The sequence below is a fragment of the Paramormyrops kingsleyae genome, chromosome 13, assembly GCF_048594095.1.
Source record: "Paramormyrops kingsleyae isolate MSU_618 chromosome 13, PKINGS_0.4, whole genome shotgun sequence".
Classification (NCBI taxonomy): domain Eukaryota; kingdom Metazoa; phylum Chordata; class Actinopteri; order Osteoglossiformes; family Mormyridae; genus Paramormyrops; species Paramormyrops kingsleyae.
The window spans coordinates 11,936,678-11,961,922 of NC_132809.1; the positions used below are offsets into that span (position 1 = coordinate 11,936,678).

The following is a 25,245-nucleotide window of genomic DNA, read 5'->3' on the forward strand; positions in this document are numbered from 1 at the left end:
CTGAGTGGCGAACAAGTTTTTGTTTTGCATAAATTATATATACAGGGTCTGACGCTTGACAGGGGGCGGTATTAACGTGAATACTGTGTTCTCATTCATACAGCGGGAAGACGCAGTAGGGCAAAGGGGCAGTGTCTACTAGAATCGGGCATAAACATCACTAACATATACACGCTCCTTGACGAAAGAGCGTTTATTTTAAGCATCAAGGTAAGTCTCACATGACTGCATTTTGTTCCTGATTTTGTTAAATAATAGCGGCGCGACGTTTGAAGTAAAGAAATATGGCTGCTACATGTATCCATCCAGTTCAGGGCAGCGGGTGGTGGACGAATGTTACACACCGGCATACGCACTTGAACTATTCTCTGTTTTGACTTTTATCTGCTGTTTACAAAAGGAATTCCCAATTAATGATAGTCTTATGAAATAAGGGCCTAAACGTGATGGTTTATCTTAATATACGCCTTTCTTTGAAGGAATGCCGTTGCTGGAAACTGAAGCAGTTCTGTAAAGTTTTGCATTTAATCTACATCGGTAGTGAGGCTGCAACACATGGGTACCCTGTACTGCATTTTTTTGACAGGTTTTGCACCCTTCTCCGGCAAAGATCGTGATTTTTCTACGTACTGGTTTTAAGCACCAGTGATGCATTTCGCCGGCATTCAGACACTGCGGACACGACTTTTCTTAATACGGTCCGCAGGGTGGTGTCGCAAAGTGATTGTTTGGATCATAATTTCATATCGTCATGCCCAGAAGAGGTCGTTTATTCTAATACGCAGGCACGACGCCGGGTGTTATTCAATATGTGAAATGTGATTTATTTAAATCAAACGATTTACTGTATTTTCCCAATGAATATACAATGACTATGCGTTTACAACAGACAGTATTAAGTAATAGGTTCGAGTTCATGGGGAGTTTAAATTAGTCAAGGTCAGTAGTGTAAGAATTTGTCGACTGTTTACGTTGTCAGCAGACAGGTGTCGCATTTATGAGGTCGGATAATAACCCGCTAGCCAGACAATTTTACCTTTTATCTCCTATTGTGAAATCTTACATACTCTTGCAAAGATTCAAGATGTTTTTTTTTTCATTCGAGATCCGTTATTCAGACCTCAATCTCCATACACGTGGTTTGTAAACCACTGGTAATTTTTTTTACATAACACTAATTAAACTGAATTTTATTATTTTGATACATGACGACACATTTTCCTTGGTTGTATCCAGTTTTTTTGTTATTGGAATGTATGCGTTTCAAGACTCAAAACACGTTTGTTTAAATACACGAACGTACTTCAAACGTGATTCAGTGTTTTATAAAGCTTAGCTGAAATAAGACAATTCTATCTCAATATAATGGGTGTATCTATTTGTTTTGTAACGTGGTTTTTAAAAAAAAGCCGGCTGCTCCGCTCCCTTTTGCTGCAGCGCCAGCCTCGCGCCGTGACCTTTCCCCTAGTTTTCTGAGGCTCGGAGCGTCATGTGACCGCGGAACTCCTGCGGGGGGATGGGCGTCGCTCGTGAAATGTGACTGAATGGAAACACCGTCGCGCATAGCAATCCCCGTGTCCTTCAGGTGTCATGCTTCAGGACATTTACGACATTTATACAGTTTTATGTCCCAAATAAATGCGCATACAAAAACTGCGCGTTTTGCGAAGTCTTCTGAATTTTTGCTCGCAGCTGTGTCTTAATCGATTAACTAGTTCGGTCGAACACTTTTATATAGTATTTTGTAATATGCCACATTTTCCTGCCATAGAGAATATGATTATCCGCGCGTTTTTGAGACAATACATTGTGCGTTCGCATATTTGCGTTTCCATGGTCACGGGCTTCGCGCAGTCTGGGGAATTTCCTTGTGCATCCAGGATTTCCAACCTGGGATTTAAATAACAGTAGCAGGGAGTCTGCAGGAACTTATCTTAAATTGACAAATATCGAATTACCCTCACCCCCGGCTCCCAATCCTCGGGGGAACAAATAAAGATATCCATATGAAGTTCGTAGTTCCTTAGTGAAGTGATGTTATGTTATGTGATTACGCCAAGGGAGTCACCTAATAATAGGTCGTCCTGAATCTTTAATTCGGGTCATCCGGAACCTTTCCCTTCGGGAAACCCCCGAATCATTCGTTAAACATATGGCAGATGTATAAATATTGCAGCGTATTATCAAGTTTAATTATTGGTTTGGCACTGTTTGTTTTCAGTTACCCTAATCTCCGAATTACTATTTGCAAATTATATTATGAAAAACAATTCAACCATCTCATTGTGATTTATTTCAGTTTCCAGACTTGTAGACAAGTGTGCGTGCTTATTTAATGATGAGCTTCGTTGGCTGAAGCACTGTTAGTACAATATGATGTGGCTAATAATAGCTCAGCATTTAAGGAGGACACTCTTAAAAACATTATGTAAACATCACATCGCAGTTACCAGCAAAGAAACATGCAATTCAAATCAGATATGCAATTAAAATTTCACTCTGATAAGCTCCCTAACTTCTGCTCCGGCTGCCCCTCAGTGCTGCAGCGAGTGAAGCCGCAGGGAAAATAGGTTGTTTCCTGCCAGTGAGCTTCACTGCGTGACCCATAAAAGTTAATATTTTTCATCTATGCATCCATATATCTACGGTACATTTATTGTATGAAAATGTGAATTGCATTTCTTTCTAAAAGCTTGTAAGCAGGTTTATTGCTAACTTTTTAAACTAGTGTTGTTTTATTATTTGCAGTAACATCCTTTGAATTAACGTTTCCAGCAGCCTTTGTAAAATGGTACATGCCATTTTAAAGGATGGTGTGTTGAGTCATTCTTCAGTTCTTCCATAAACGTTATCAGTCGGCATGTTTGAAAGTGTGTTTTTCGTTGGTATTGATTCAGACTTTCTTGCGTCAGCGTGGTATATGATCTCTGTGACTCGGTCAATACCCACTTGCAGGTGAGGGACATAAATCAGTCAGCAGAACTTCTACATTTTTTGTTCCATATGATTTGATGAATATTATTGTTTTCTTGTTGGCAAAGGTTTTCCGTGGGGGAAGTGGAATGCAGTTGTGACATTAAATAACGGTTTACAAGGAACTAAGCCAAAGCAAAACACTTGGTTTCTCTCTTAAAGGAGTAGGAGTTTATTGGTTCTGGCCACTTAAAGGGCAGGTGAATGAGCTTCTGTGTTGTCTCCACAGCAATCCTGAGTCACCGTCATGGCAGAAGCGCACCAGGCTGTAGCCTTCCAGTTCACAGTTGGCCCCGATGGCATCGACCTCCAGCTCAGCCACGAGGCCCTCCGGCAGATTTACCTCTCTGGCCTCCACTCCTGGAAGAAGAGGTTTATTCGCTTTAAGGTGCGCCCCATCGCTCTGCACCTTCACCTGTGATACAGAGCAATGTTTCACAGTCCAGTCCTTGGGGACCCACAGCGGGTCCACATTTTTGCTCCCTCCCAGGACTCCAAACATTGACTCTCTGTGAGTCCCTGAAGACCAGCTTGAGAAACACTGATATAGAGGGTAGCTGCAGTACCTGATGAATAAAGACTGTGGACTGTTTAGCTAAATGTTCTAAATGATTATACAGGCGTTCCCTGGCTTACGATGGTCCGTGATACGATGTATCGACTTTACGATGGATATTCCAATTCCATTCCATTTTTCACTTGCAGTACGTTATTCAATAAATTACATGAAATATTCAACACTTTATTATAAAATAGGCTTTGTGTTAATTATTTTACCCAACTGTAGGCTAATGTAAGTGTCCTAAGTATGTTTAAAGTAGGCTAGGCTAGGCTGTGATGTTTGTTAGGTTAGCTGCACTGTATTAAAATACATTTACGCCTTACTATATTTTCATCTTATGATTGGCTTATTGGAACATAACCCCATCGTTACTGGGGGGGGGGGGGCGTCTTTATAGCTAAATTACCTTATAAACACTGTTCACGTTCATAGACATTTAATTATGACTGAGAAGTATAATGCTACAGGCATCCGGTAAATACTGTGTCCCTCTGTGTTTTTTTTTTTTTGCAGAATGGGATAATGACTGGCGTATACCCTGGAAGTCCTTCAGGGTTCTTGGTGGTAGTGGTGGGGTACATGTCTTCAACCAAGTATGCACGTATGGACCCCACACTAGGGCTGTTTGACAAACTGGGGATGCACCTCCCAGTCAGGTAATGTCACATTTGACGCCAGCTCCCGTTCTCCGTTGGCACTTGTTTGCATGGGAACAGAACCAGGACTTCAGAAGGTTATGTTTTTCAGGTGGAGCGACTTGAATGGAGCAGAGGTCATTTGTAGGATACGTTGCAGCAAATATACTAAAGTTTTGTCAACACCCTATGAACTTTCACCTATTTAACTTTGTTGGCCTTGTGTGTGACATGGCACTTCCTGGGATAATCCTGAATATTCACAGAATGCTAAGATTCGGTGAACTTTAGTCTTTCCTGCAAAGTGTATACTGTGAAATGGCAATGCATGTATTTGAAATTAGAGGAATTTTCAAGGATAGCAAAATTTAATTACACGTTCCCTTTAAGATTTTTTACAATGAGACAGTCAGATTTTATCTGGTTCTTGTCAGAAACATTTTTAGAGGTTATTGTTAATATTCAATATTGAAAAAGACCTTATGAATTGTTATTGGTTCAGCATTACAAGGGCAATTTTTAAGTTGATGTGTTGAAGTGGTGATTTAGGAAGAACCGAAAACTAGCGAGGGCTGCTAACTTATTCTGTACAGATTATGATGTTGTGCCCTTGTCGCCGGTTCTGTAGTAGGTACCTGTCGGAGAACAGCCAGCGTGTGGTGGGAGGTGTGCTGGTTGGTACGGGGCTGTGGGTCACCATTATCTTCATCATGAGGAACGCTCTCAAATGCCTGCTCTCCTGGCATGGTTGGATGTATGCCCGTCATGGGACGGTCTCCTGGAAAACACGGATATGGATGGTGAGTTGGTACTGCAGTGAGGTGATGGTAGAGTAATACTGCAAGTCGTATATATGTGTGTATTCCTTTAAGAAGGAATTCACTCTAGCTTTATTTGCATTAATAAAGCTAGAGTGAATAGGGTCCTCGTTTGCATTAACGACCGACATCAGTGCTAATTACATCTGCCCCATCCTTGTTCTCTCTGCTTCCCTGCTAGGTGTTAGTGAAGGTGTTCTCTGGCCGAAATCCGATGCTCTACAGTTTTCAGAACTCTCTTCCACGGCTGCCTGTGCCCCCAGTGAAGGACACAATGAGACGGGTAGGTGAATGCCTGCTCCTCTTGCCCAGCGGCACGTGCTCGAACGTCCTGTTCTCATACCCCCTGAACAAGGGTGAGCCAAGAAGTTGACCTTTTGGATTCGACCGGATCAGGTCTGGTTTTTCATTGCTAGAGCACATGTGTGTAGTGTACCTTATCACCAGTGATTTTCATTAGGCCTGTTTATATTCGTGTTCCCAGAACACGTGTTTTGACTGAGTCATTGTAATTTTTAATGTGGAAAAAAAAGGTAGCGAGCAGGTGACTGCTGATCGCTTTGGACAGCTGATGTGAGATCAATAGTAGGTCAGAGATACGCTGTGAAAGTGAGACAGTGGCATGAAAATCCAATGCTGCTTAAGATTCTGTGGTTCGTGACCATTGAGCAAATGCTGAAGTCAGATCATGCCGAGAGGAGGAATTTCAAGATATCGCATCATTTTATCAAACGCATTTGCAAATTCCAGCGTGCGGCCTGAGGCGAAATGGAGAAAAACAATTAAAAGTGCTCTTCCAAATAAATTGTGATTTTATTACTTACTGAGCAAAAACATTCACCCACTGTCCATTCTTCCTTACCATCTCGTTTGTAGTATCTTGATTCTGTTCGTCCACTTATGGATGACGAAAAGTACAAAAGGATGGAGGGTTTGGCAAAGGATTTTGAGAAGAACTTGGGCCCAAAACTGCAGTGGTACCTGAAGCTGAAATCCTGGTGGGCCTCAAATTATGTAAGTTACCTGTCCTGTCCATAAATCAGCTTTTTGCTCCATACTCTGTAGAGTCTGCAGCGTAGTTCCCCAGTACACATTTCCCGCACTTGTTTCCGTAGGTCAGTGACTGGTGGGAAGAGTACATTTACCTCCGAGGCCGTGGACCCATTATGGTTAACAGCAACTACTATGCGATGGTAAGAAATTTTTACTGCTGTTGACTTTCCACTGGATAAGTAAAGATAATTTATCCCCTGAGGGAAGAGGTTAATCATTTGTTTATATATCTTTTCCCCAGTAAGCAACTGGAAACTAGAAGTTTTGGCTAAATCATTTATCTGCATTTGTTTATATAGCAGACGCTTTTGTCCAAAGAAACATGCAAGTGAGACACATGGCACATTGATTTCAAGTGTGCACCATTTTATTTGGGACACAGTGTAGTGAATGTATGTATTATGTGGCTGAAACATGAAGATTAAAGAAGACAAAAAGGGCTAGTGATCCTGTTAGTCTCCATTCTTTCCTCATTTCCATCTGAATAGGGTCCTCAAACTGGACTTTGTTTAAAAAGCCAGTTCTTCTGCAGAATAGTTTAAAGGAGAATTTGTATGACTTGTCTGTCAAGTGAGTCCTGATACAATCACTAGTGCTAGTGTTGTGTACTGAAGTTTCTTTAATGCTCTTTAGACACCTGTCAACCTCACTACTGACAGACAGAATTATTTTTCTTTGAATTATTATTGATTACATTGATTAAACTAGGGGAAAAATGACATTATACTATACAGGTTGTAGCAGTTGCCTGTTCATCAGCCATAGCACTAGAATGGATACTGGCCTCCTATAATCCACAGTCATCCCAACATGGCACGCCTCATTAGGACACAGCGTTTCTCCTCTGTCCCAAGTATGGATAAATCTTATTCCTCTTAACGCGTCATGGGAATATTTCAAAGTGCACTTATTGACTTTCAAAAGGTTAACGACGCCGACATTGATGATATATAGGCTTGACTTCCAGATTTGTTGTCGGGATCTTGACATGGCGTGACTGTCGTATACCTGTTTTTCCAGGACTTCCTGTATGTCTTCCCTACCAACCTGCAAGCAGCTCGAGCTGGAAATTCCATTCATGCCATCATGCTGTACAGAAGGAAGTTAGACAGAGCACAGATCAAACCGGTAAGAATTCCTGTTCTCTAGTAACACGCTACCCATTTTCTTCAACCAACATGGAAACTAAAGGAATGACAAATTAGCTTGAGGGGTCATCAGGACCTCTCAATGTCTCCAAGGCCCATTGGCTACCAAGTATCTCTCAAGCTTTGAACCTGCTTGGTTCAAACCTCTTTAGCTTATGGCTCTTGTTCCCTGAGTCCTATCTGGCCAAAGCATTTTATAGTTAACTCTTGCACAAGGCCATGTGTCTTTCAAGTTAAGTGTTTTCATGCAGTGAGATGAGCACATGACTTAAGAGCTTTGCTGAGTTCATAAGCATGGTTAGTTACTAGCCTTAGTTTGTAGTTTCCTTTTTAATTTGTCTTGAAGCTAGCGATCTCACTAGCGTTTCCAATGAATGATGTCATTCTTTGATTTACTTCTGAATATAATTATGTTTGTTTTATTTGGGTAAATTTAATACTTTCATTGTTGGCGTTTACAATGTTTTTTTCCATCAGCTTTAAGTGGTCTTGATGTTTTCTGCGGAACTTCACTGTACTAACATTTAGTGAAACATGTAATCTGAACTTGTTACTTTTACGCAGGACACGGCAAGAACATTCAAGGTGTTGGGGTGGGGGGAGGGTTGATGTACAATTCGCTTTCCTTCTTTTCCAGTCCTGTGCTCTTCTCCTCTGAACTCTTTGCATGTTTCTAAGATTCCCTTCAGGTAGACATTATTCTGTTTTGTCTTCTGCTCTTGGATGTGGTGTTTTTTACGCTTGTGGTACAGATTTACGCACTGGAAAACAGAGTCCCCCTCTGCTCCGCTCAGTGGGAGCGTATGTTTAATACCTCCCGCATCCCCGGCGTCGAGACAGGTAAGAGGAGGATGTTGAATCTTCGCACCTTATCCCTCGACCTTACAAAGGCACAGGACACCTGTCGGTCCTCTGCTCAGTGTCATCTGTGCAGTGACACTGTTTTGCCTGCCAATCAGCAGTAGATGGGCCTCAGTACAACTCGGACAACAGCACAAATTTTTAATTACTCCAGGAGGAGATTGTGACTGAAATGTGGCTATTTTGAGGCCTTGCATTTGCTTCACTTCTATTTCTTAGTGGACCTTATACCATATTGGAAACTTTCAGAACATGAATAGTGTACAGGGAGCTTTTGGTAATTGGCAGAGGCTGGTCATGTGTCCTGTGGAGCTTTTGGTGATTGGCAGAGACAGGTCATGTGTCCTGTGCCTTTGATCCTGGGCTCTGTACTGAAGTTTCTATATGCTCATCATTTCAAGTCCCACAGTCCATCATTCTTCGTTTTTAATTATTCCATTTTTAATTTTTTGTGCATAGTCTTCCCTGCTACTTGGGTCTATTCCAGGCATTCTGAGTCTTCCTAACTCTCCAATCTCCATGGGATCCTCTCGTCTACATCATCTCCCTTGTGCCCTCCCTTAGGTGTCCTTGTGGCCTCGTCAGGCTTGGCTTCTTGGGTCGTCTTCTTTTTCGTTTTGTTCTTTTAATTTATTTTATTTTATTTAATTTTTTTGACTCTTTCCTTTTGCTTTACAGCTTATGCTTCAAAACACTATTCCAATGTGCTCGTCCCAATATGAGCGTATGTTCAACACCAGTCGCATCCCAGGGCTAGAAACAGGTAGAGTTATAGCCCCGCCTCTCATTCGCCCTGCTTCTCAAGCACCTACTGTTTTTTTTTTGTTTTGTTTTTTAAATTAACCCACGGTGGCCACAGTGCCCGCATGCAGTCTTAGCCACACGGCTAAGGCTCGGCAGTCTGCTAAACTCGATTGGATCACTGGTGTTTGTGGGCTGGAGGCACAGAGGGCTGTCTGAGGTCTCACTGTTTTTTCCATCACTTAGCATATTCCCATAATGCCTTTGCTGGCAGCGTAGTGGGTGAGAACCGTCATAGTCCATACATGAGTCATCATATCTAATCATTAATCTTAATCCCCCCCCCAAAAAAATACATTGGTTTAAAGGAAATTATAAACTTGAATTTACAGCTTCCTCAATAAGTTCAAAGTTGAAAATAGAGTGGGTTTTATTTACACAGCCCTTGGTCATGGACTATTTAGACAGTAAGTGTCTACACCCGTGTACCAATTTTAAACGCTGCTTATTGTTTAAGACAATGCTTTGATTCTACCATAAACACTGTGGACTTCATACCCGCGTGCAAAAAGACAAACACCTGCTAGTAGGAAGCAGCTTGCCGTGTTACTAACTGATAACTTAAGGATGTTTACGTAATTCAGCATCTAGGAAATGTTTGCAGTGTTCCGCACAGCTGATGAAGCAGTCCAGCATGTGACAATCTGCAAAGAATGCTCTTCTGACTGTCCAGTTTGCATGGAAAGTCTAGTGTGTGGAGTCCTGTGGGTATAAATAAATTAATTAATCTGATAATTAGTGACACTGAAGCTAGGATGTAGTAGGGCAAAGTGACCGGAGTTCTGCCTGGGTGCGAGAAGGTTTTTTTTGTTTTGTTTGTTTGTTTTTTTGTTCTCCCTGGACAGCAGCCCAAAGGAAAAGTGTCTTAACTCAAGGTTCCCTTCACCAGTTCCTTTCATGTTGCTGAGCCCTTGTTTCATGTGAGACATCATTGGCTTAAAGGGGTGACGGCGGCTTCCATCAAAAAATGAAAGAGTGAGAATGAAAGAAGCTCTTTCCCCCTCATTTGGAAATATGTACATGAACATGAAACAACGGTTTGGTTCCTCAGTGGTCCTTCTATCCGCATCTCACTTCCGCATCTCGCATCGTCTTTCCCTTTATGTCTACAAACCTAGATGGCTTATGTCTTCCAAGTCAATTCTTTTTAAAAATCTTCGACTTTAGGATGAATGGAAAGTAGAATTGCTCTGGAAATTAACATCTTAAGTATCTAACTAAGGGTATCAATGACAGTTTCTTGCATGTTTTTTTGCAGCTTTTGCCAATTTTCTTTGCAAACTGTATGTCTGTCTACAGATTTAGTGAATCTAGTCCCTTTTTTATCTTCATGTTCTTCATTTGGAGAAGGTCTGCTGAAGTTAGATGGGTTTATTTATCCACAGTGGGACAATACCCTGGTGAAAGATCAGTCTTCCAGTGGTTTCCTCTGCAGATTAGAATGTCCAGTGTGTCCTAGTCATAAACAGTGTAGCCTATGAACTCTAGAATTTCCCCTTGGGACCAATAAAGTCAATCTTAATCTTACCGTGGAGCGTGTTTAGTGTTACAAGGAAGACCCAGATGACGAGATGATAACAGCCACCTCTCACCTGCGTGGTCCCCCCCCCACCCCCACCCGCCCCGTGAGAGCAGACATCCTGCAGCACATGAACGACAGCAAGCACATCATGGTGTACCACAAGGGGCGCTATTTCAAGGTTCCCATGTTCTACGACGGGCGGCTGCTCCGGCCTAGGGAGATCGAGCAGCAGATGGAACGCATCCTGGGGGACAAGTCAGAGCCGCAGCCAGGAGAGGAAACGCTGGCCGCCCTGACCGCCGGGGACAGGTGCGATGCACAGCTACTATGATGCAGGAATTAATTTTAATCATTATTGTTTTGAATCTATATATATAAACATCAAAGCACCGGTCGTGGGCTGGGCATTGTAAAGATGTCATGGCGCCGATACCTGTGTGTATATCTACCCATGGAATTGATTTCTCTTCTCCCAGGGTGCCCTGGGCCAAAGCACGCTCAACGTACTTTGCCAAAGGCAAGAACAAGCAGTCCCTGGACTGCGTGGAGAAGGCCGCCTTCTTCGTAACCCTGGACGACACAGAACAGCGCTACGAAGCTGACAACCCCGTCCGCTCCCTGGATCGCTATGCCAAGTCTCTTCTACATGGAAAGTGCTACGATAGGTCAGTTCTGTCGTAAATGGCCCATTTGTGTTCTCAACGAAGAAAATGCTAATATGCAATTCAGAATGAACGGAACATGGATTCATTCAGAAGCTCACTCGCTTGGCAACAAGCATTGCCAACTCTGAACGTGAACCTCCATCCTTTGGGTTCTGCACGAGCCAGATTCCAGCTTCTCCTGATTCTTAAGCTGCTGGTGAACCACTGAGGATTCTGAAGTCGTAATGCAACCTGCATTGCTGCGTTTCATCCCTGGCTTGGTTTTCTCCAGGTGGTTCGACAAGTCGTTCAACCTCATCGTTTACAAGAATGGGACAATGGGGCTGAATGCTGAGCACTCCTGGGCAGACGCGCCAATCGTAGGCCACCTATGGGAGGTAAAGGAGGAGGCCCAGCACTGAATTACACGGATCGAGCTAAATATCTAGCCATGGTTCTAGAACCACCTAGATTCTCCAGGTTCCCATATCTAGTAATTTTGTCTGCAGAGTTTCATAATGGCTTGTGTTGCAGCATGTGCTGTCAATGGACCCTGTGAAGCTGGGTTATACAGAGGACGGGCACTGCAAGGGTGACCCCCACCCCAGCCTGCCAGGCCCCCAGAGGCTGCAGTGGGACGTCTCGGCTGAGGTGAGGCACGGCAGTAGTGATGCAAGAATCCGTCTCTGTGGTTTTGTGACGCCAGTCATAGACAGGATTGCCTGCTGTTTATCACTTACTGTGTGAGTTTCCTGAAAATGTTCCCCGGGGGGGTGGGTGACGACTGGCTATACCAGAATGGGAGGAAGAAGTATATAAATGCATTTCAGATGAAACCGTTAAAAACCAGAAGGGGTGTTGGGTCACAACAGGAAAAAAAACACATTCATCTAACATGCATACACTGGAGGAGAGCAAGAATTAGGTGCAGGAAGCAAGGAGAAAAGCATGCAGTCCCTAATGGTCACCTGACTCTTCTGGGACGGGCACATGGTGCCCTCCCAGGCAGATGTGAATACTCAACCAAAAGGTTATTGGTTCAAGGCCCCAGGTTCCAACTTGCTGTCAAAATTGTACAGCTGAAATGAAACGGTAATTTAGCAAATTGCATGATGTGGGCAGCGCAGTGGTTAGCACTGGCTGTACATGTGTGCAGTTTGCATGTTCTCCTCGTACCGTCATGGAGTTTCCTCCAGTTTCCCCCTCATAGTCCAATGCTTAAGTGATTTTGAGCTGCCAGTTTGTCCATAGGTGTGTGTGTCTGTGTCTGTGTGTGCGCTCGTGTGATGGGTTGGCGCCCCCCTTTGGTTGTTCCCTGCCTTGCACCCGTAGCTTCAGAGAGAGGCTCTGGACCCCCATGACCCTACATAGGACAAGCAGGTACACTGGATGGATGGATGGATTATGCTGCTTTGTCTACTATAAGCTGAGGCATTACATTCCAACATCACGCACATTGAAGGCTCCACACTGCAGCCATTTTCTGAGAATGTGTTGGTTAAAATTTCTCATGATGGCATCTGTGTGAGTTTATGCCACAATCACTGGGACGTTGTGCCCCCTCATGGGTACTGCGTGAATTTCCCTGGCTTTTTTTTGTTGAGTTGGTCTCTCCCTCATGCATGTGGGCATACATACGTATTCAGGCACTGATGATGAAATTTGAAAACAATCCCTTTGGCTGTGGTGTTAACATACGCTAGAAATGGCGCAGTCAGTAGCTGACTTTTTTTTTTTAAATGCGTTTTTAATAATGATTCCAAAACGTAGCACTCCCAGTATCTACAGTAGTAACTATACATAGAGGCATAATTTAGGTGATTTTTATATTATGTAAAAGGGGGGGTTGTATTATTCCCAAATTGTCACATTGGCGGGGATCTGCTGTGCCTAACAGTCACGAATGTGAAGTGGTCAATCTTTCATCAATACAACTTGCGTATGCAAATTAGGATAACTCTTCATCAGCACGCAAGGTCATTGATTAATACCATGCTGCACCAAAAAGAAGGGCGCGACCCAATCATATGCCGGTGCGACCAACTGAGAAAGTTGGCAGCACCGGTGCTGCTACTGGAAAAGTCAGTCTGAAGCACTGAAATTCTACATCTATTGCATTTACACCCCAGTGTGAAAATTATGATTGATTACAGATGACAATTGGGAAGATTTTCATGGTAGTTTTCGCCCTTTCCTTGTTAGGCACTAATTTCTGGTTAGAAAATTACTCATGGGTTATCTTCTGTAATATGTATATATTTATTTCTGTGCTGTAATTAGTTAATTCGTTGTGCCCCTGATGCTCACAGTGTTACACTCTTTTATACAACTGAAGTTTTTACTGATTCCTTGCTCTCGTATAATGATGAGGGATCCAGAGACTTCACCTTACGTTCGAAGGGAGTCATATTTAGCTCTGTCTTGATCCGTCCATTTGGACCCGGGAGCAGCAGAAATGCTGGGGTGTCCTCTCTCTTTGCCGAGCATCGTGTCTTTTTGCTGTGTCACCCTAGTGCCAGACGGCAATCTCCAGTTCCCTGGCCATGGCGAAGGCACTGGCCGATGACGTCGACTCGCACATCATCCCCTTCAGAAATTTTGGGAAGGGGCTGATCAAGAAGTGCAAGACCAGCCCAGATGCCTTCATCCAGATTGCCCTGCAGCTGGCTCACTTCAGGGTGAGTCCCAGGTCCACATGACAGGCCCTGTCTGGCTCACTCCAGCTACAGCTAGGCTAGCGCTAAAAATGTTAACGTAATGGCAAAGTGAACAAAGTGTATAGAATAATTCAAGTTTTTCATAACAAATTAAGGTTTTTCATAACAAACCAATACAGAAACTCCAGTTAACGACCGAGTTGCGTTCCTACAATTGGTTTGTCAAGCGAATTGGTCGATAAGCAAGGAGCCGCTTCTTACCGATATTTCAAGTATGCTGTACTAGTAGTGGGTTTGTCTCAAGCAAATTTAGATATTGTTTGAATGTCACCTTTGTACAAAAGCTCTGAAGGGCAAATATGAAAACACACCAGCAAATATGAAAACACGCTGCTTGGTAATTTTATTTTAATTAAGTCGTTAGAGTTGTTAAGTAAAGAGTGTATGTATTTAAACAGCCAATCTAACTGAAAGAGCACTTTTCTGTCGTGTAGGACAAGGGGACGTTCTGCCTTACATACGAGGCCTCCATGACGCGTCTGTTCAGGGAGGGGCGCACCGAAACTGTGCGGTCCTGCACGATAGAGACCTGCGAATTTGTTCGGTCCATGATGAGGGACGAGGCGGTAAGGGGCCGGTCATGGCGACACGATGTCAATATGAAGCAAGGCGTGTGGGCAAGGCGGAAACACGTTTCTTCTCTCCCCCCCGCCTCCACCACTAGAGGGAGCAGCGGTTGAAGCTGCTGAAGCTCGCAGCAGAAAAGCACCAGCAGATGTATCGTCTGGCCATGACTGGCAAAGGCATTGATCGCCATCTCTTCTGCCTCTATGTGGTGTCCAAATACCTTGGGGTTGAGTCTCCCTTCCTCAAGGAGGTGAGAAAATATTAAGCATCATGTCCTGCCTTTTTACAGAGACTCCCCAAGTCTTTGTACTCCTATAATTTCAGTCACGAGCAGCATAATATACAGGGGTTAGACAATGAAACCAAAACACTGGTCAAAATAGTGTTGGCGGCTTCACACCTATATATGCACGGCCTGGTGGTCATTCTTCACTGATATTGCATCAGTAACAGCAGAGTATGAAGGATGAACTAGCAGAACAATAGTGCAACTGTACATAAAGTATTGCAATACACGCATCATAATGGGACATGCATTCAAGTTCAAAAGAGCCACAGTATCCAGAGTAATGTCAGCATACGACCATGAAGGATGGACCACATCCAACAGGAGTAACTGTGGATGCAAGAGGAAGCTGTCTGAGAGGGACGTCTGGGCCCTAACCCTGATGTTTTCCACGTTTAATATCTGCTTGTGAATTTAGGTTTCTTCCCTGTCAAGAAATCATTCTTCTCATTTTTTGCATTTTGGGTCCCGAAGTGAAAACGATGTAACTGAATAGCACCATGACGTATACTTGTAAAGTTCCAGTCCTAATATACATCACTGGGACTTCGACCCTTCAGGGAACATTGGCAACGGTGCCATTTGCAAAGCATCATGCTAATATTTGCATTCCAATGTGAGGAGGAAGTATGTGTATTCTCACATTTTATATGCTGCCAGTACAGCAAACGCATAATCGCTTCTCTCTTTTGAAAGGTACTGTCAGAGCCGTGGCGATTGTCCACCAGTCAGACCCCCCTGCAGCAGGCCGAGCTCTTCGACCTCTTGAACCACCCAGAACGGGCCTCCAGCGGTGGTGGCTTTGGTCCAGTGAGTCTCCATCTCCTTCCAAGCACACAAGTTGAAGGACCTAGAAACCTTAGGAGTACTAGAACATTCAAAGTTGTAAAAGCCGTCCGAAAGTCTGAGTATAACAGATGAAAAGTGCCAGGGTAGCCAGATGAATCTGAGAATGGTAAAGGAATAATTGTCTCTAAATGCAGCTTATTAGCTACGCAGATCTATTTGTGAGGCTGTGTTGTTGGGTTATTTGTAAAATGAGATTGGCTTTTGTAAAATAGTCAGACTGGGTTTACTAGACATCTGTACACAGAAGGTGCCATGCAAAGCAATGAATTGATCGCTTTGCCTCATAACAGGTGGCTGATGACGGCTATGGGGTGTCATATATCATACTCGGGGAGAACCTCATTAACTTCCACATATCCAGCAAGTTGTCCAGCCCAGAGACCGTGAGTAATCTGCCACTATGCTATTTTTTTGGCCTTCTGGCATGGGATACTATACCAGAATTATTATACAGCTTAAGTTAGACTTTTTTTTTTGTTTTGGTACATTTTCAGTGTTGTCGTTATGTCCAATTATGGTATCGACTGAATACCAAACGCTAAGTGTTTTAATTTTTTTTTTTCTCTCCTCTCTGCTTCTGATCAGGACTCGCATCGCTTTGGAAGCAACATCAAACAGGCCATGCTTGACATTCTGGGCCTTTTCCAGCTGGACAACAATGCCAAGAAATGATCAATCTCCATAAGAAGGAAACGTTTTTGTCGCAGTAGACTCTAAAAAGCCAGTAAATATTATTCTCTATAGGCTTGTACAGATGTTGTGGGTTTTAATCTTGAATTAATACGGTAAAAAGATATAAATATGTAAAAAAATAAAATTAAGTTAGAGTTTGGAACTGCAGGCTGAAGGCATGCGTGAGTCATGTATTTGGTTTCCATAGGGTAAAAAAAGTATGTTTGGTTTCCGGTTTCGGTCTGGTGCACTGAGAGGGACTGGTGTGGATTTCGCACAGACCTATCATGCGGCCCCCTGCATGCCGGTGCCATAATGGTTTTATCCTCGAATATCATGGGGATGGTAAAGCACACAAGCAGGAGAGCAGTATGGCCAGGAGAAGGAGGGCAGAAGGAGATTTTGAGAGCAGCGTAGTATGTGGTGACCTGTTTTTTTCCCCTTCATTATGACATGTACAGTGACTTAGTTTGTTTTCTCTTGTTAGCTGCTATAGTAATTAATAATGCTTGAAGTTCATTTTGTTCCCGTTTCCCCCCCCCCCACCCTGCTCAGGTTTTCGACTTTTCTCAGATGAATGTTGCTATACTGCTGAATAGGCTCCGTTGCCAAGTCGTGTGCAGATTGAGGACCTGTTCAGTGGGATCTGTTGGTGGCAGTGGGAGTTGAGGGGGGAGGGGTTCTCGAAGGAGTCTCAGTGGCCAAAAGCGAGTCACATTTGGGGGCTTGCCCAGATTCAACCTATAGGCTGCTGGGGACATATTTGGCATTAATATTGCAGGACGGTCCTGCTTCTCATAACTACCACCAGTCCACTAGTCCACCAACATAGTCAGTGTATGTCTGCGGGATGCTGGGAGACTGAGCCGCCCCCGAGGGCGAGCGCCATCTCGCTGGTAAGCTAACCTTCTGAGGGCCGCGAAAACCTGACAGTGCTCAGTGACATGCCATTTTTATAAATCCCGAATAACCTGAGGCAAACACTTAGATAGCCAAACCGCGTGCACATACTACAGAAGCATTTTCTTTGTTGTGAAATGGAACTTTTAACAGGTTAGTTCATTAAATGGGAGGACCTTTGGTCTGTCCCGTGCAGCATCTTTCTATATTAATTTACTGATATCATGTTCTTTAACCATTTACATTTACTCATGTCAGCCTGCTTCCAGATACGGTTTTTAGTAACGTGGTCCTCTGTGCCTACCGTTATCGTGTGGCTGTTCCGAATCCTTTGCGATTGGACTGTAAAACTGCAGTTATGTATGTATTTTATGATTAAAAATAATAGGATATTTGAAACCTCAATGGAAACTTTTGTTTTCATGTTTGTATTGCATTGTCCTGCAGACTTCATTTGTAGCATGGTTTTGTTTGAATGTTCAAGCTGTATATGTTGGTATATAATTTAAAAAAATGTAAAAACAGCTGAAATACCAAAATGAACATTTTAACAAAATAAATGTCATTGTCAGAGTTCACCCTTTGAATGATGCATTGCTGGATGATTAACATGAAAGAATGTTGCGGATGTTTCTTTAAAAAGATACTTCAAAAACACCGTCTTGGATTCACATCTTAAGCCAAATAATCCATAAAGGATAAAGATCATAATGAACCGTCGGTATTTGAAATACTGAGTGTACTGACATAGCTGGATGAGGCCTAACACACATTACTGCAAAAATAAATTGTTGCATTGACAAATACATGACCCTAGGGGTTGCTGCTCGCAAAGTAATGGAATGTGCCTTTTATGTAATAGTGTGAGAACCAGCTCACAGTTACACTTGTGATGTGTAAGAACACTCAGTCTGAAGGATTCCTGCTTTTATTGCAGCAGTACTTAGTCATCAATTAAAATAAGAATGTGATAGAGATCACAGTGTTTGTAGTAGTAAAATTTTTTTATGAAATAGGCATTTTTATTTACGGCCTGTCGGTTCAGAATCATTTCTGGATACTTAGCACTGAACCCCACTTATCCGTGGACAAGTAGCCAGGATTATCAAGCGTAAATCTGATTTGTGGTACAAGCCCAAATTTGGGGCCTCAACCTGGTCGTCGATTTGTCTCAAGGCCATATGGCTCTCAGAATATGCAACACTTATGTAGAACATTTTTGGTTTGTCCGCTTTCAGCATGTAAAAAGCCTGTCTGATCTACCCGACTTTTCAAAAGTCTAAAGATTTTTTCTGGAGGCAGTCGCAGAAGAGCATTTCACTAGAAAGTGTCTAGAATGACTTTTCGAAGGTTTCCACAAAACATCTCTGACTCTGCCATGTAGCTAGAGCCTGGACACATTACACTTTCATGTATGTGCTAAATATACATCTCAGCAATAAATTGTCACATGTGTGGGCAAGTATCAGAAGTCTGGTCATTTACCTTGTCGGTTAAGTTCATTAACATACCCAGTAACCGAAAGGATAGACGTCTGACGGGAACGCTTAGATGGTATTTCCGACATATGAAACGTTCAGTCAGTGTTACTTGGTTGCTTTATTCTCAGGGCGGATGTAGGTCTGTAGGTTTGGAATCTGTGCCTGGCATCGGAAGGTCGTCAGTTCTAATGTTAAAGTTGGTGAAGTCAGGTCCGTGGGCCGAGTGCGAGAAATAGTGAGGTCCAGGACCTGGGGCGGGGGGGGGGGGGGGGGGGAGTCTCGTTAATCACATTATTGATACCATCCCCCTCATAAGATTATTATTTTTTTAAATAATTATTTAAAACCTTAGTCTAATTTTTTTATTCAGGTGAGTATTTAGCTTCAAAATGTATTTTTAGTTCTTATTTTCGTTCTGAAACTGCCCTATTAGTTGCCTACGGCCCTAGGTGCAGTGATGTTTTTATGGTTGGGCTCCTGAGCGTGGCCCGGAAGCCCCAGTTGTGCTGTTGCTGTCCACACCTGCCCTGCTTTGTTATGCGTTACTGCTACATTAAATTTAATGTGTCTTGTGGAAGCTAAACATGCATATGGGCATTTTGAGGGCTGGTTATGCCAATAGACTTGTAGACGATGACTCTGGTGCTTTGAGTGCTCATATCTACAGGGTGACGGTTAAACTTTGCCCTGTGTGTCTCCCTGACATCTTCCCACTGCCACCATCTTTTCCAGTCTTCTGCGATCAGACAATTTTAATATTTGAAGCACTAACCAACATGGAAATATTTATTAAAGATCACACAAGCAATTCATAGTGTGCATGAGATGTATGTGGAAGGTGGAGCCACCCTGGATAGTGCGATGCACAGACCAGACACACACACACACACACTACAGATGGCAGTGGTGTGAGGTCACGGTGTTACCGATGCAGGTACTGTGCTGTCATTCCATTTGTTGTGTTGTTTAATAATATTAGTTGTAAAATCTTGAAATTCGAGTGATGAAGATGGCAGGATCGGAGCTGTAATCATTGTATTTGTTGGTTTGTATATTTATATGCAATCTTTTACAAATTGATTACTCAGTTGCCTTCGTTGAATGGTTGAGGCATTCATTGGCTGTGTTCTATAACTATCAATTTATTTTACTCTATTGTCTGTATGGGATGGAACATTCAAAGTTGCTTGAGTGATGAGTTCACACGAATGTATTTTGTAATGCACCAAGACAAACTGAGTACAGGACACTTTAGTGTGTTGGAATCTAATTTAATCTAGTCTGTAGAGTTGGCTTCCAGTAAGTTCAGGCTAATGACATCCTGCCTTCAGCGCAAGTCATCAGCCCAGTCAGAGCATCTACCTGATGTGTTCTATAATGTAATAAGTCAGCTTAACATATAATGTCAGTTTAATATATGACCTTATAAATCTCTACCAGAATCATCAGACAAGCCATCCATCCTTCAACTGTCATTACTTATTTGTTCATTTACTAGATGTTAGTGTAGCAGTTTTGCTATTAGTCACTATGATAAATCAAATCTTCCATCATCTTAGTAAAACAAACATTATTAATAAACAAATGTTCAGGACGGAAAGGAGGGCAGAAAAACATTAAATGAAAAGAGTCATATCAATTATTTTCCTTAATTGTGAAAGCTTTCCTATCCGAAAAATAAAATTATTAAATTAAGTTTTTTTTTTTGTAATGTTTAACGCAGAAATTTGAGTATTTTTGTAAATACTTAAGAATTACAAGAGAATTTTCACTCAACATCAGAGGCTAATGCATAAAATTCCTCTGTATCATTCAAGCAGGGAATGGATATGCCACAGATGATCTGCAATGCACTGTGTGTTTTTGAGGAAAACAACATTACATTACATTATAATGGAGGCCACACGTGATTTTAAAGTCTGGTGTAGGAATGAAGGGTAACGTTTACGAAACACCGGGGGGCTTTTTGGAACAAGTTGAGTCGCACAGGAGTGACGGTTAAACTAAAACCAGAGGGAAGTTATTTTTTTGCGGTGGCAAGAGTATCTGCACCAAGAAGTATTTATGCAAGAAGAGTATTTATATAAATTTAAAAATGAGACGGAGAGAGAAGCTGACAGACAGACCGATAAAGGATGTTGAGGATAGGTGAACCATGTGCAATTAATGAACATCTGGTGATGACTGTCCTTCTCCTAATGACCAGGCTCCTAATTTATATAGTACAAGCTGGACAATACTGAAAGGAACTATGAGATTATACATCCAGAAAGAATTTATATGGTAGGTGAATGCTAGCGGTATTAAAGATACATCTTTGAAGTCAGAGGGAAATGAGTGTCACATTTTTGTCACCTAGTTTAATGAGTGACAAAGAGCGAAAATGGATGTGATTTGTCAGCTTCAATTAGGGAAAAAAACTCTAAAGTCTGCTTGAGGGTTAATAACATGTGAATGTAAAACATGAAAGCTTGTATAAAAAGCAAGATATAGCTTGTTCATTATAAATTAGGAGGATGGTGTCTTGGAAGATGTACAGAAATATTTTGAGTTTGCTATAAACAACTGTTTCTTGATTTTCATATCACAAAGGAAAAACATTCATTGCATTCATATCAATCTGGTTTTTGCCTGTTAAAGAGCTGCAAATATTAAGAGGTTTAATTATCTGTAGATTTCCATCTAGCTTGTATTCACTTATCCTGGTCACACAAGATCTGGAAAAAGGCAAAACTGATTTTTGAAAAAGGCAACTTTTTGTGACTAGGATGCATTCATAGTGTAATAATCCATCCAATTTAAATATAATAATTAGTGACATATGTGCCTGTTATTACTGATATGCTACAGGAAGCATTAAGTTTACTCTATATAGACTTAAACTACAAACAGAAAAGTGTCCCATTGATATGGAATGAAATTTTTAAGTAAGCAGTGAAGCAGATTTTTTTCTTAAGTTGCATGTAATTTTTTTGTTTTGAATATGCAGTATATAAACCTGTTCATAAGCAAAATAAATTTATTATCATTTTTGTGCAGAATTCACCTTTAACTCAATAGGCTTAGCTTCACTAATATTTACTTGGCAGAAGTCTGTGTTGGGCTAGGAATCTGAAATTAATAAATACCCTGTCAGATCCAGGGGACAGGAAGTTCTGACTTCCATCAGCACCCCTGCTAAATGCTAGGCACTGGTTGTACGGGTCTACACGAAATTATAAATACATCGGATATTAATCACGTATGAATAGAAGCGTGTAAACTTCCAAGCACTTCATTTTTAAAGCTGCTGAGATGTCAGAGGCTGCATGGATGGGAAATGGGAAATGACAGCCTCATCATTTTGCGGCGTGCTCATCTTCCATTTAAAGCATTTCCCCAGCGGTGTAAGCAGTTCTGAAAGCATTCAAAGCCATTGACAATTAATTTATGGTTGTTCTACCTGGTTTGCAGCCAAACATAGGACAAGCTGGTACAGAAAATGAAGAGATGGATGAAAAGAACGGATAATGTTTCAGTGTTGTGAATTTTGCGTTGGGAGTTTTGTGCAATATGACTGAATATCATACTGATTGGCTAAAGATTGTTTAACTTAAAATATGCTGTATCTGTGAATTGAATTGAGAGTGAATGTCAACAAAGTTGATTAGAAGTTAGTAGGAAATATTTTGGTGATTTTTACTTTTCAGAACCGTTCAAGTTTAAATGATGAACCGTTTAAATGCCACTATGTGCAATATCAAAGCAGTCTGGTCTATACACCAGTTTGTTTGACTCATTTTTATAAAAGCTCTCAGTCATCAAAAAAATGATAAATTTGGACTTTTTGAATGGTTTATCCTGGAGAAGCACTTTGCTACCATGTAATTAAACTACAATGTGAAACAGACAACTGGTAAGTACAGCTATGGAAATTTAAGAATTAAAAAGTTCCATGATAAATGTGATGGACAACTTAGTACATAGAGCCTTTCTGCCAAATCAGCATTCCCACTTCATGTTGCTCTAAGCAACATTTAAAATCGGTGCTTTAATTGGGAGGCTGGGAAAAACATCAAGATCCAACATAGGCTGAAACCTTACACCTTGACAAGCTCTTTCTAAAAGTAGCCTTCCGGGGATCCACAAAACTCTGTGGCCTGTCATTGGTTCAGGTAGCGCCCAGTGCCCTGCACCATTTACAGCAGGGGTCTCCAACTCCGGTCCTGGAGAGCTACCGTCCAGTAGGTTTTCTATCATACCTGGCTTCTGATGAGCCACACCTTCTCAGGTAAATACCAGGAACAGGTGTGGCTCATCAGAAGCCAAGTGGGACAGAAAACCTCCTGGATAGTAGCTCTCCAGGGCCGGAGTTGGAGACCCCTGGTTTGCAGAGAAGCTGCATGTATATATTGTGCATCTGAAGCTTCAGCCCCCATCAGGCCGTCTGAGGAAGGAGTCTGACCTGTCACCTTATTTGCAGTAGTAGATACGACTTCCAGTATACTGTCAGTAGTCCTGGAAATCAACCAAGAACAAATAATGCTCTGAATATTTTCCGTTTCACAGAAAATGTTTGTATTTTTCCACAAAATTTAGTAGATTCGTGTTATTGATTGGATATTTATTGGAAAAAAATATTGAATTAATATTTCACCTTCAACTAGCCATATTATATGTAATTTCGTCTTCACGGGTTTCCACCGGACAGTATAAGTGTAGCCCAGATTTTTACATACGGCGGAGATTATATGCATCCGCTCTGGCGACTATGCATATGCCCAGAAAATGTCCGTGTATTTCCAGTAGGTGGCAGCACTGACTTTCATGGAGCAGAGGTCACCCAAGATTGAACTCAAGAATTGTTGTAGGGAATGTGGAGGTATCTGTATATGTAATTTTTTGTACATTATACCGCGGTATATATTATTTTCAAAAGCAAAAGCTGTCCAGCATATTGAAATCTTGGCAATAAAATTCTCCAGGAGGGCCGGGCAACTAATTTCGTTAAAAGGATTTCAAAATACTGTGGTATGCTGTTTATCCTAATACCGCCCAAGCCTAGTAACAACTTCAGTACTGTTCAAAAAAGTTTACCCGTTTCAAAACATTGCTTGGATTTGTGTTTGTTGCAATACATCTATCTGGCCATTCCTCCCTGATTGAATATCACTACTGTATGCAGGCATTGACTAAGACTACCTGAATCCATGGAAAAATGTAGTATGAACACAAGATTACACACACACAACCATCCATGGACTGTAAGCATGAACTCAGCTTGGGCTATATTTAATTTTCTTATCGTACAGACAATACAGTGTGGTATACAATATATATCAGAGTTATTCCACAATAATTACCCGCTAACAATATGTTAACCCTTACTTAGCTAGCGGTCAACTAGCTACTTAGCTAACTGACGTTAGCTAGCCAACATGACACGAAATACAGCATTACAACAGCATTACAACATTATCCCTCAAAGGGGGAGCTAAATTAAAATTGAGGGACTTAAAATAAAATTAAAATGAACATTATTATTGTTAATATTTTATTATATATATATTCTAGCTAAAATTTCACCCCATCAGCTCTTTGAGGGATGTTTGGGTGCTTGTCCTCCAATGGTTCTGACGCAGATTTTTTTTTTAATGTAGTGCGCCAGAGAATAGCTTCCCAGGACATTGGGTACTGCTAGCATTCACCTAACGTATCCTGACTGGGTACTTGGATTGAAAATAGCTCAGCAAAATTAACCCAGCAAACCGAACCCATTGTTCGCATAGAAAAAGTAACCCAGGATTTTTTAGAGTGCATAATGCCGCCCAAAGCTGAACAGTTCATCTAATAATATATAACAAAAATATTTTCTTGCATCCAAGTACAAGCTCAATTTCAAAAGGGCTAGATTAACAGATGGCCATTGCATTAGGGTTGTCAAGCGATTATTTTTTTTATCATGATTAATCGCATGTCTTGGTGATTAATTGCATATAGAATCATGTTGCAATACCATCCCAAAAAGATTTTATAGTCTGTATAATCAATATAGAAATTGACATATTCCAGGCAGAAGTGTCAAAATAAAGACAAAAATAAATTGTGTCTATATCAGTCTTGCATGGATCAAATAAAGCAGCTATGATATGAATGCATTTCATTCCACTGTGTCTACCACCAAACTTTTTATTCTCTTTTAATTACATCGCTCTCAAAACAGAAGGTGAATGTTTAGCAAAAAAACCCATCTAAATATAAAACCTACTTGGCAAACTTCTTACAACTGAATGTGCACTTAACTGAAAAGTCAAAAAACCTCATTTTAGCCATCCCCACCACCACATAGAAAATTAAATAAATATTGCAAAATACAGCATTTTTATTCTCTAAGCCATCTAGCAGTTTTTTTTAAAACAAAAGAAGCTAAGTGACATATACACCACCAGCTTCATCATGAGATGCTAACTGAATGTTTTAAATTTAGCTGTGAATTCTGGAACTCAATGTGCCATGTTGTTTACAACCTGGAGGGAATGTTAAAGGCCTCTATTAATAATCTTTGCTCGTACTATTCTGCCATTTTCATTAAATCATTCGTTAATGCAATCAAAGAAACAATAATGTCTTATGACTTGAACACTACACGTTAACTTTCCCGGCCCAATAATTGTATAATATACAACCGTGGAAAAAATTAAGAGACCACTATATTTTTAAACAAATCTGCATTTTTAATCGTGTTTAACCATGGTTGTGCTGCAGGAGGCTTTGCTG

At 41.5% G+C, this 25,245-nt stretch overlaps 1 protein-coding gene across 2 annotated transcripts; it reads left to right on the forward strand.

Annotated features, from left to right (window-relative positions):
• The first annotated feature begins 57 nt into the window (after positions 1–57).
• Positions 58–17,586, forward strand: cpt1ab (carnitine palmitoyltransferase 1Ab (liver)). 2 transcript variants are annotated; one of them, XM_023842114.2, is made up of 19 exons: positions 58–210; positions 3,203–3,361; positions 4,049–4,191; positions 4,799–4,970; positions 5,170–5,271; positions 5,865–6,002; positions 6,104–6,181; positions 7,062–7,169; positions 7,942–8,029; positions 10,487–10,682; positions 10,850–11,038; positions 11,310–11,415; positions 11,552–11,668; positions 13,531–13,695; positions 14,169–14,300; positions 14,399–14,551; positions 15,284–15,397; positions 15,727–15,819; positions 16,022–17,586. In XM_023842114.2, exons 2-19 carry the CDS (start codon positions 3,221–3,223, stop codon positions 16,106–16,108), a joined length of 2,322 nt encoding a protein of 773 aa, XP_023697882.1. In that variant the 5' UTR covers positions 58–210; positions 3,203–3,220; the 3' UTR covers positions 16,109–17,586. The 2 variants fall into 2 exon arrangements, with proteins under 2 accessions (XP_023697882.1, XP_023697883.1); XM_023842115.2 differs by lacking the exon at positions 7,942–8,029 and adding an exon at positions 8,729–8,813.
• The last annotated feature ends 7,659 nt before the right edge of the window (positions 17,587–25,245 follow it).

Bases quoted from the DNA above. Each gene is read 5' to 3' on its own strand.
- cpt1ab (XM_023842114.2), top strand. From the start codon at position 3,221: ATGGCAGAAGCGCACCAGGCTGTAGCCTTCCAGTTCACAGTTGGCCCC. The intron at 7,170-7,941 runs GTAAGAATTCCT...CTTGTGGTACAG, and splicing joins ACAGAGCACAGATCAAACCG to ATTTACGCACTGGAAAACAG. The intron at 15,398-15,726 runs GTGAGTCTCCAT...GCCTCATAACAG, and splicing joins GCGGTGGTGGCTTTGGTCCA to GTGGCTGATGACGGCTATGG.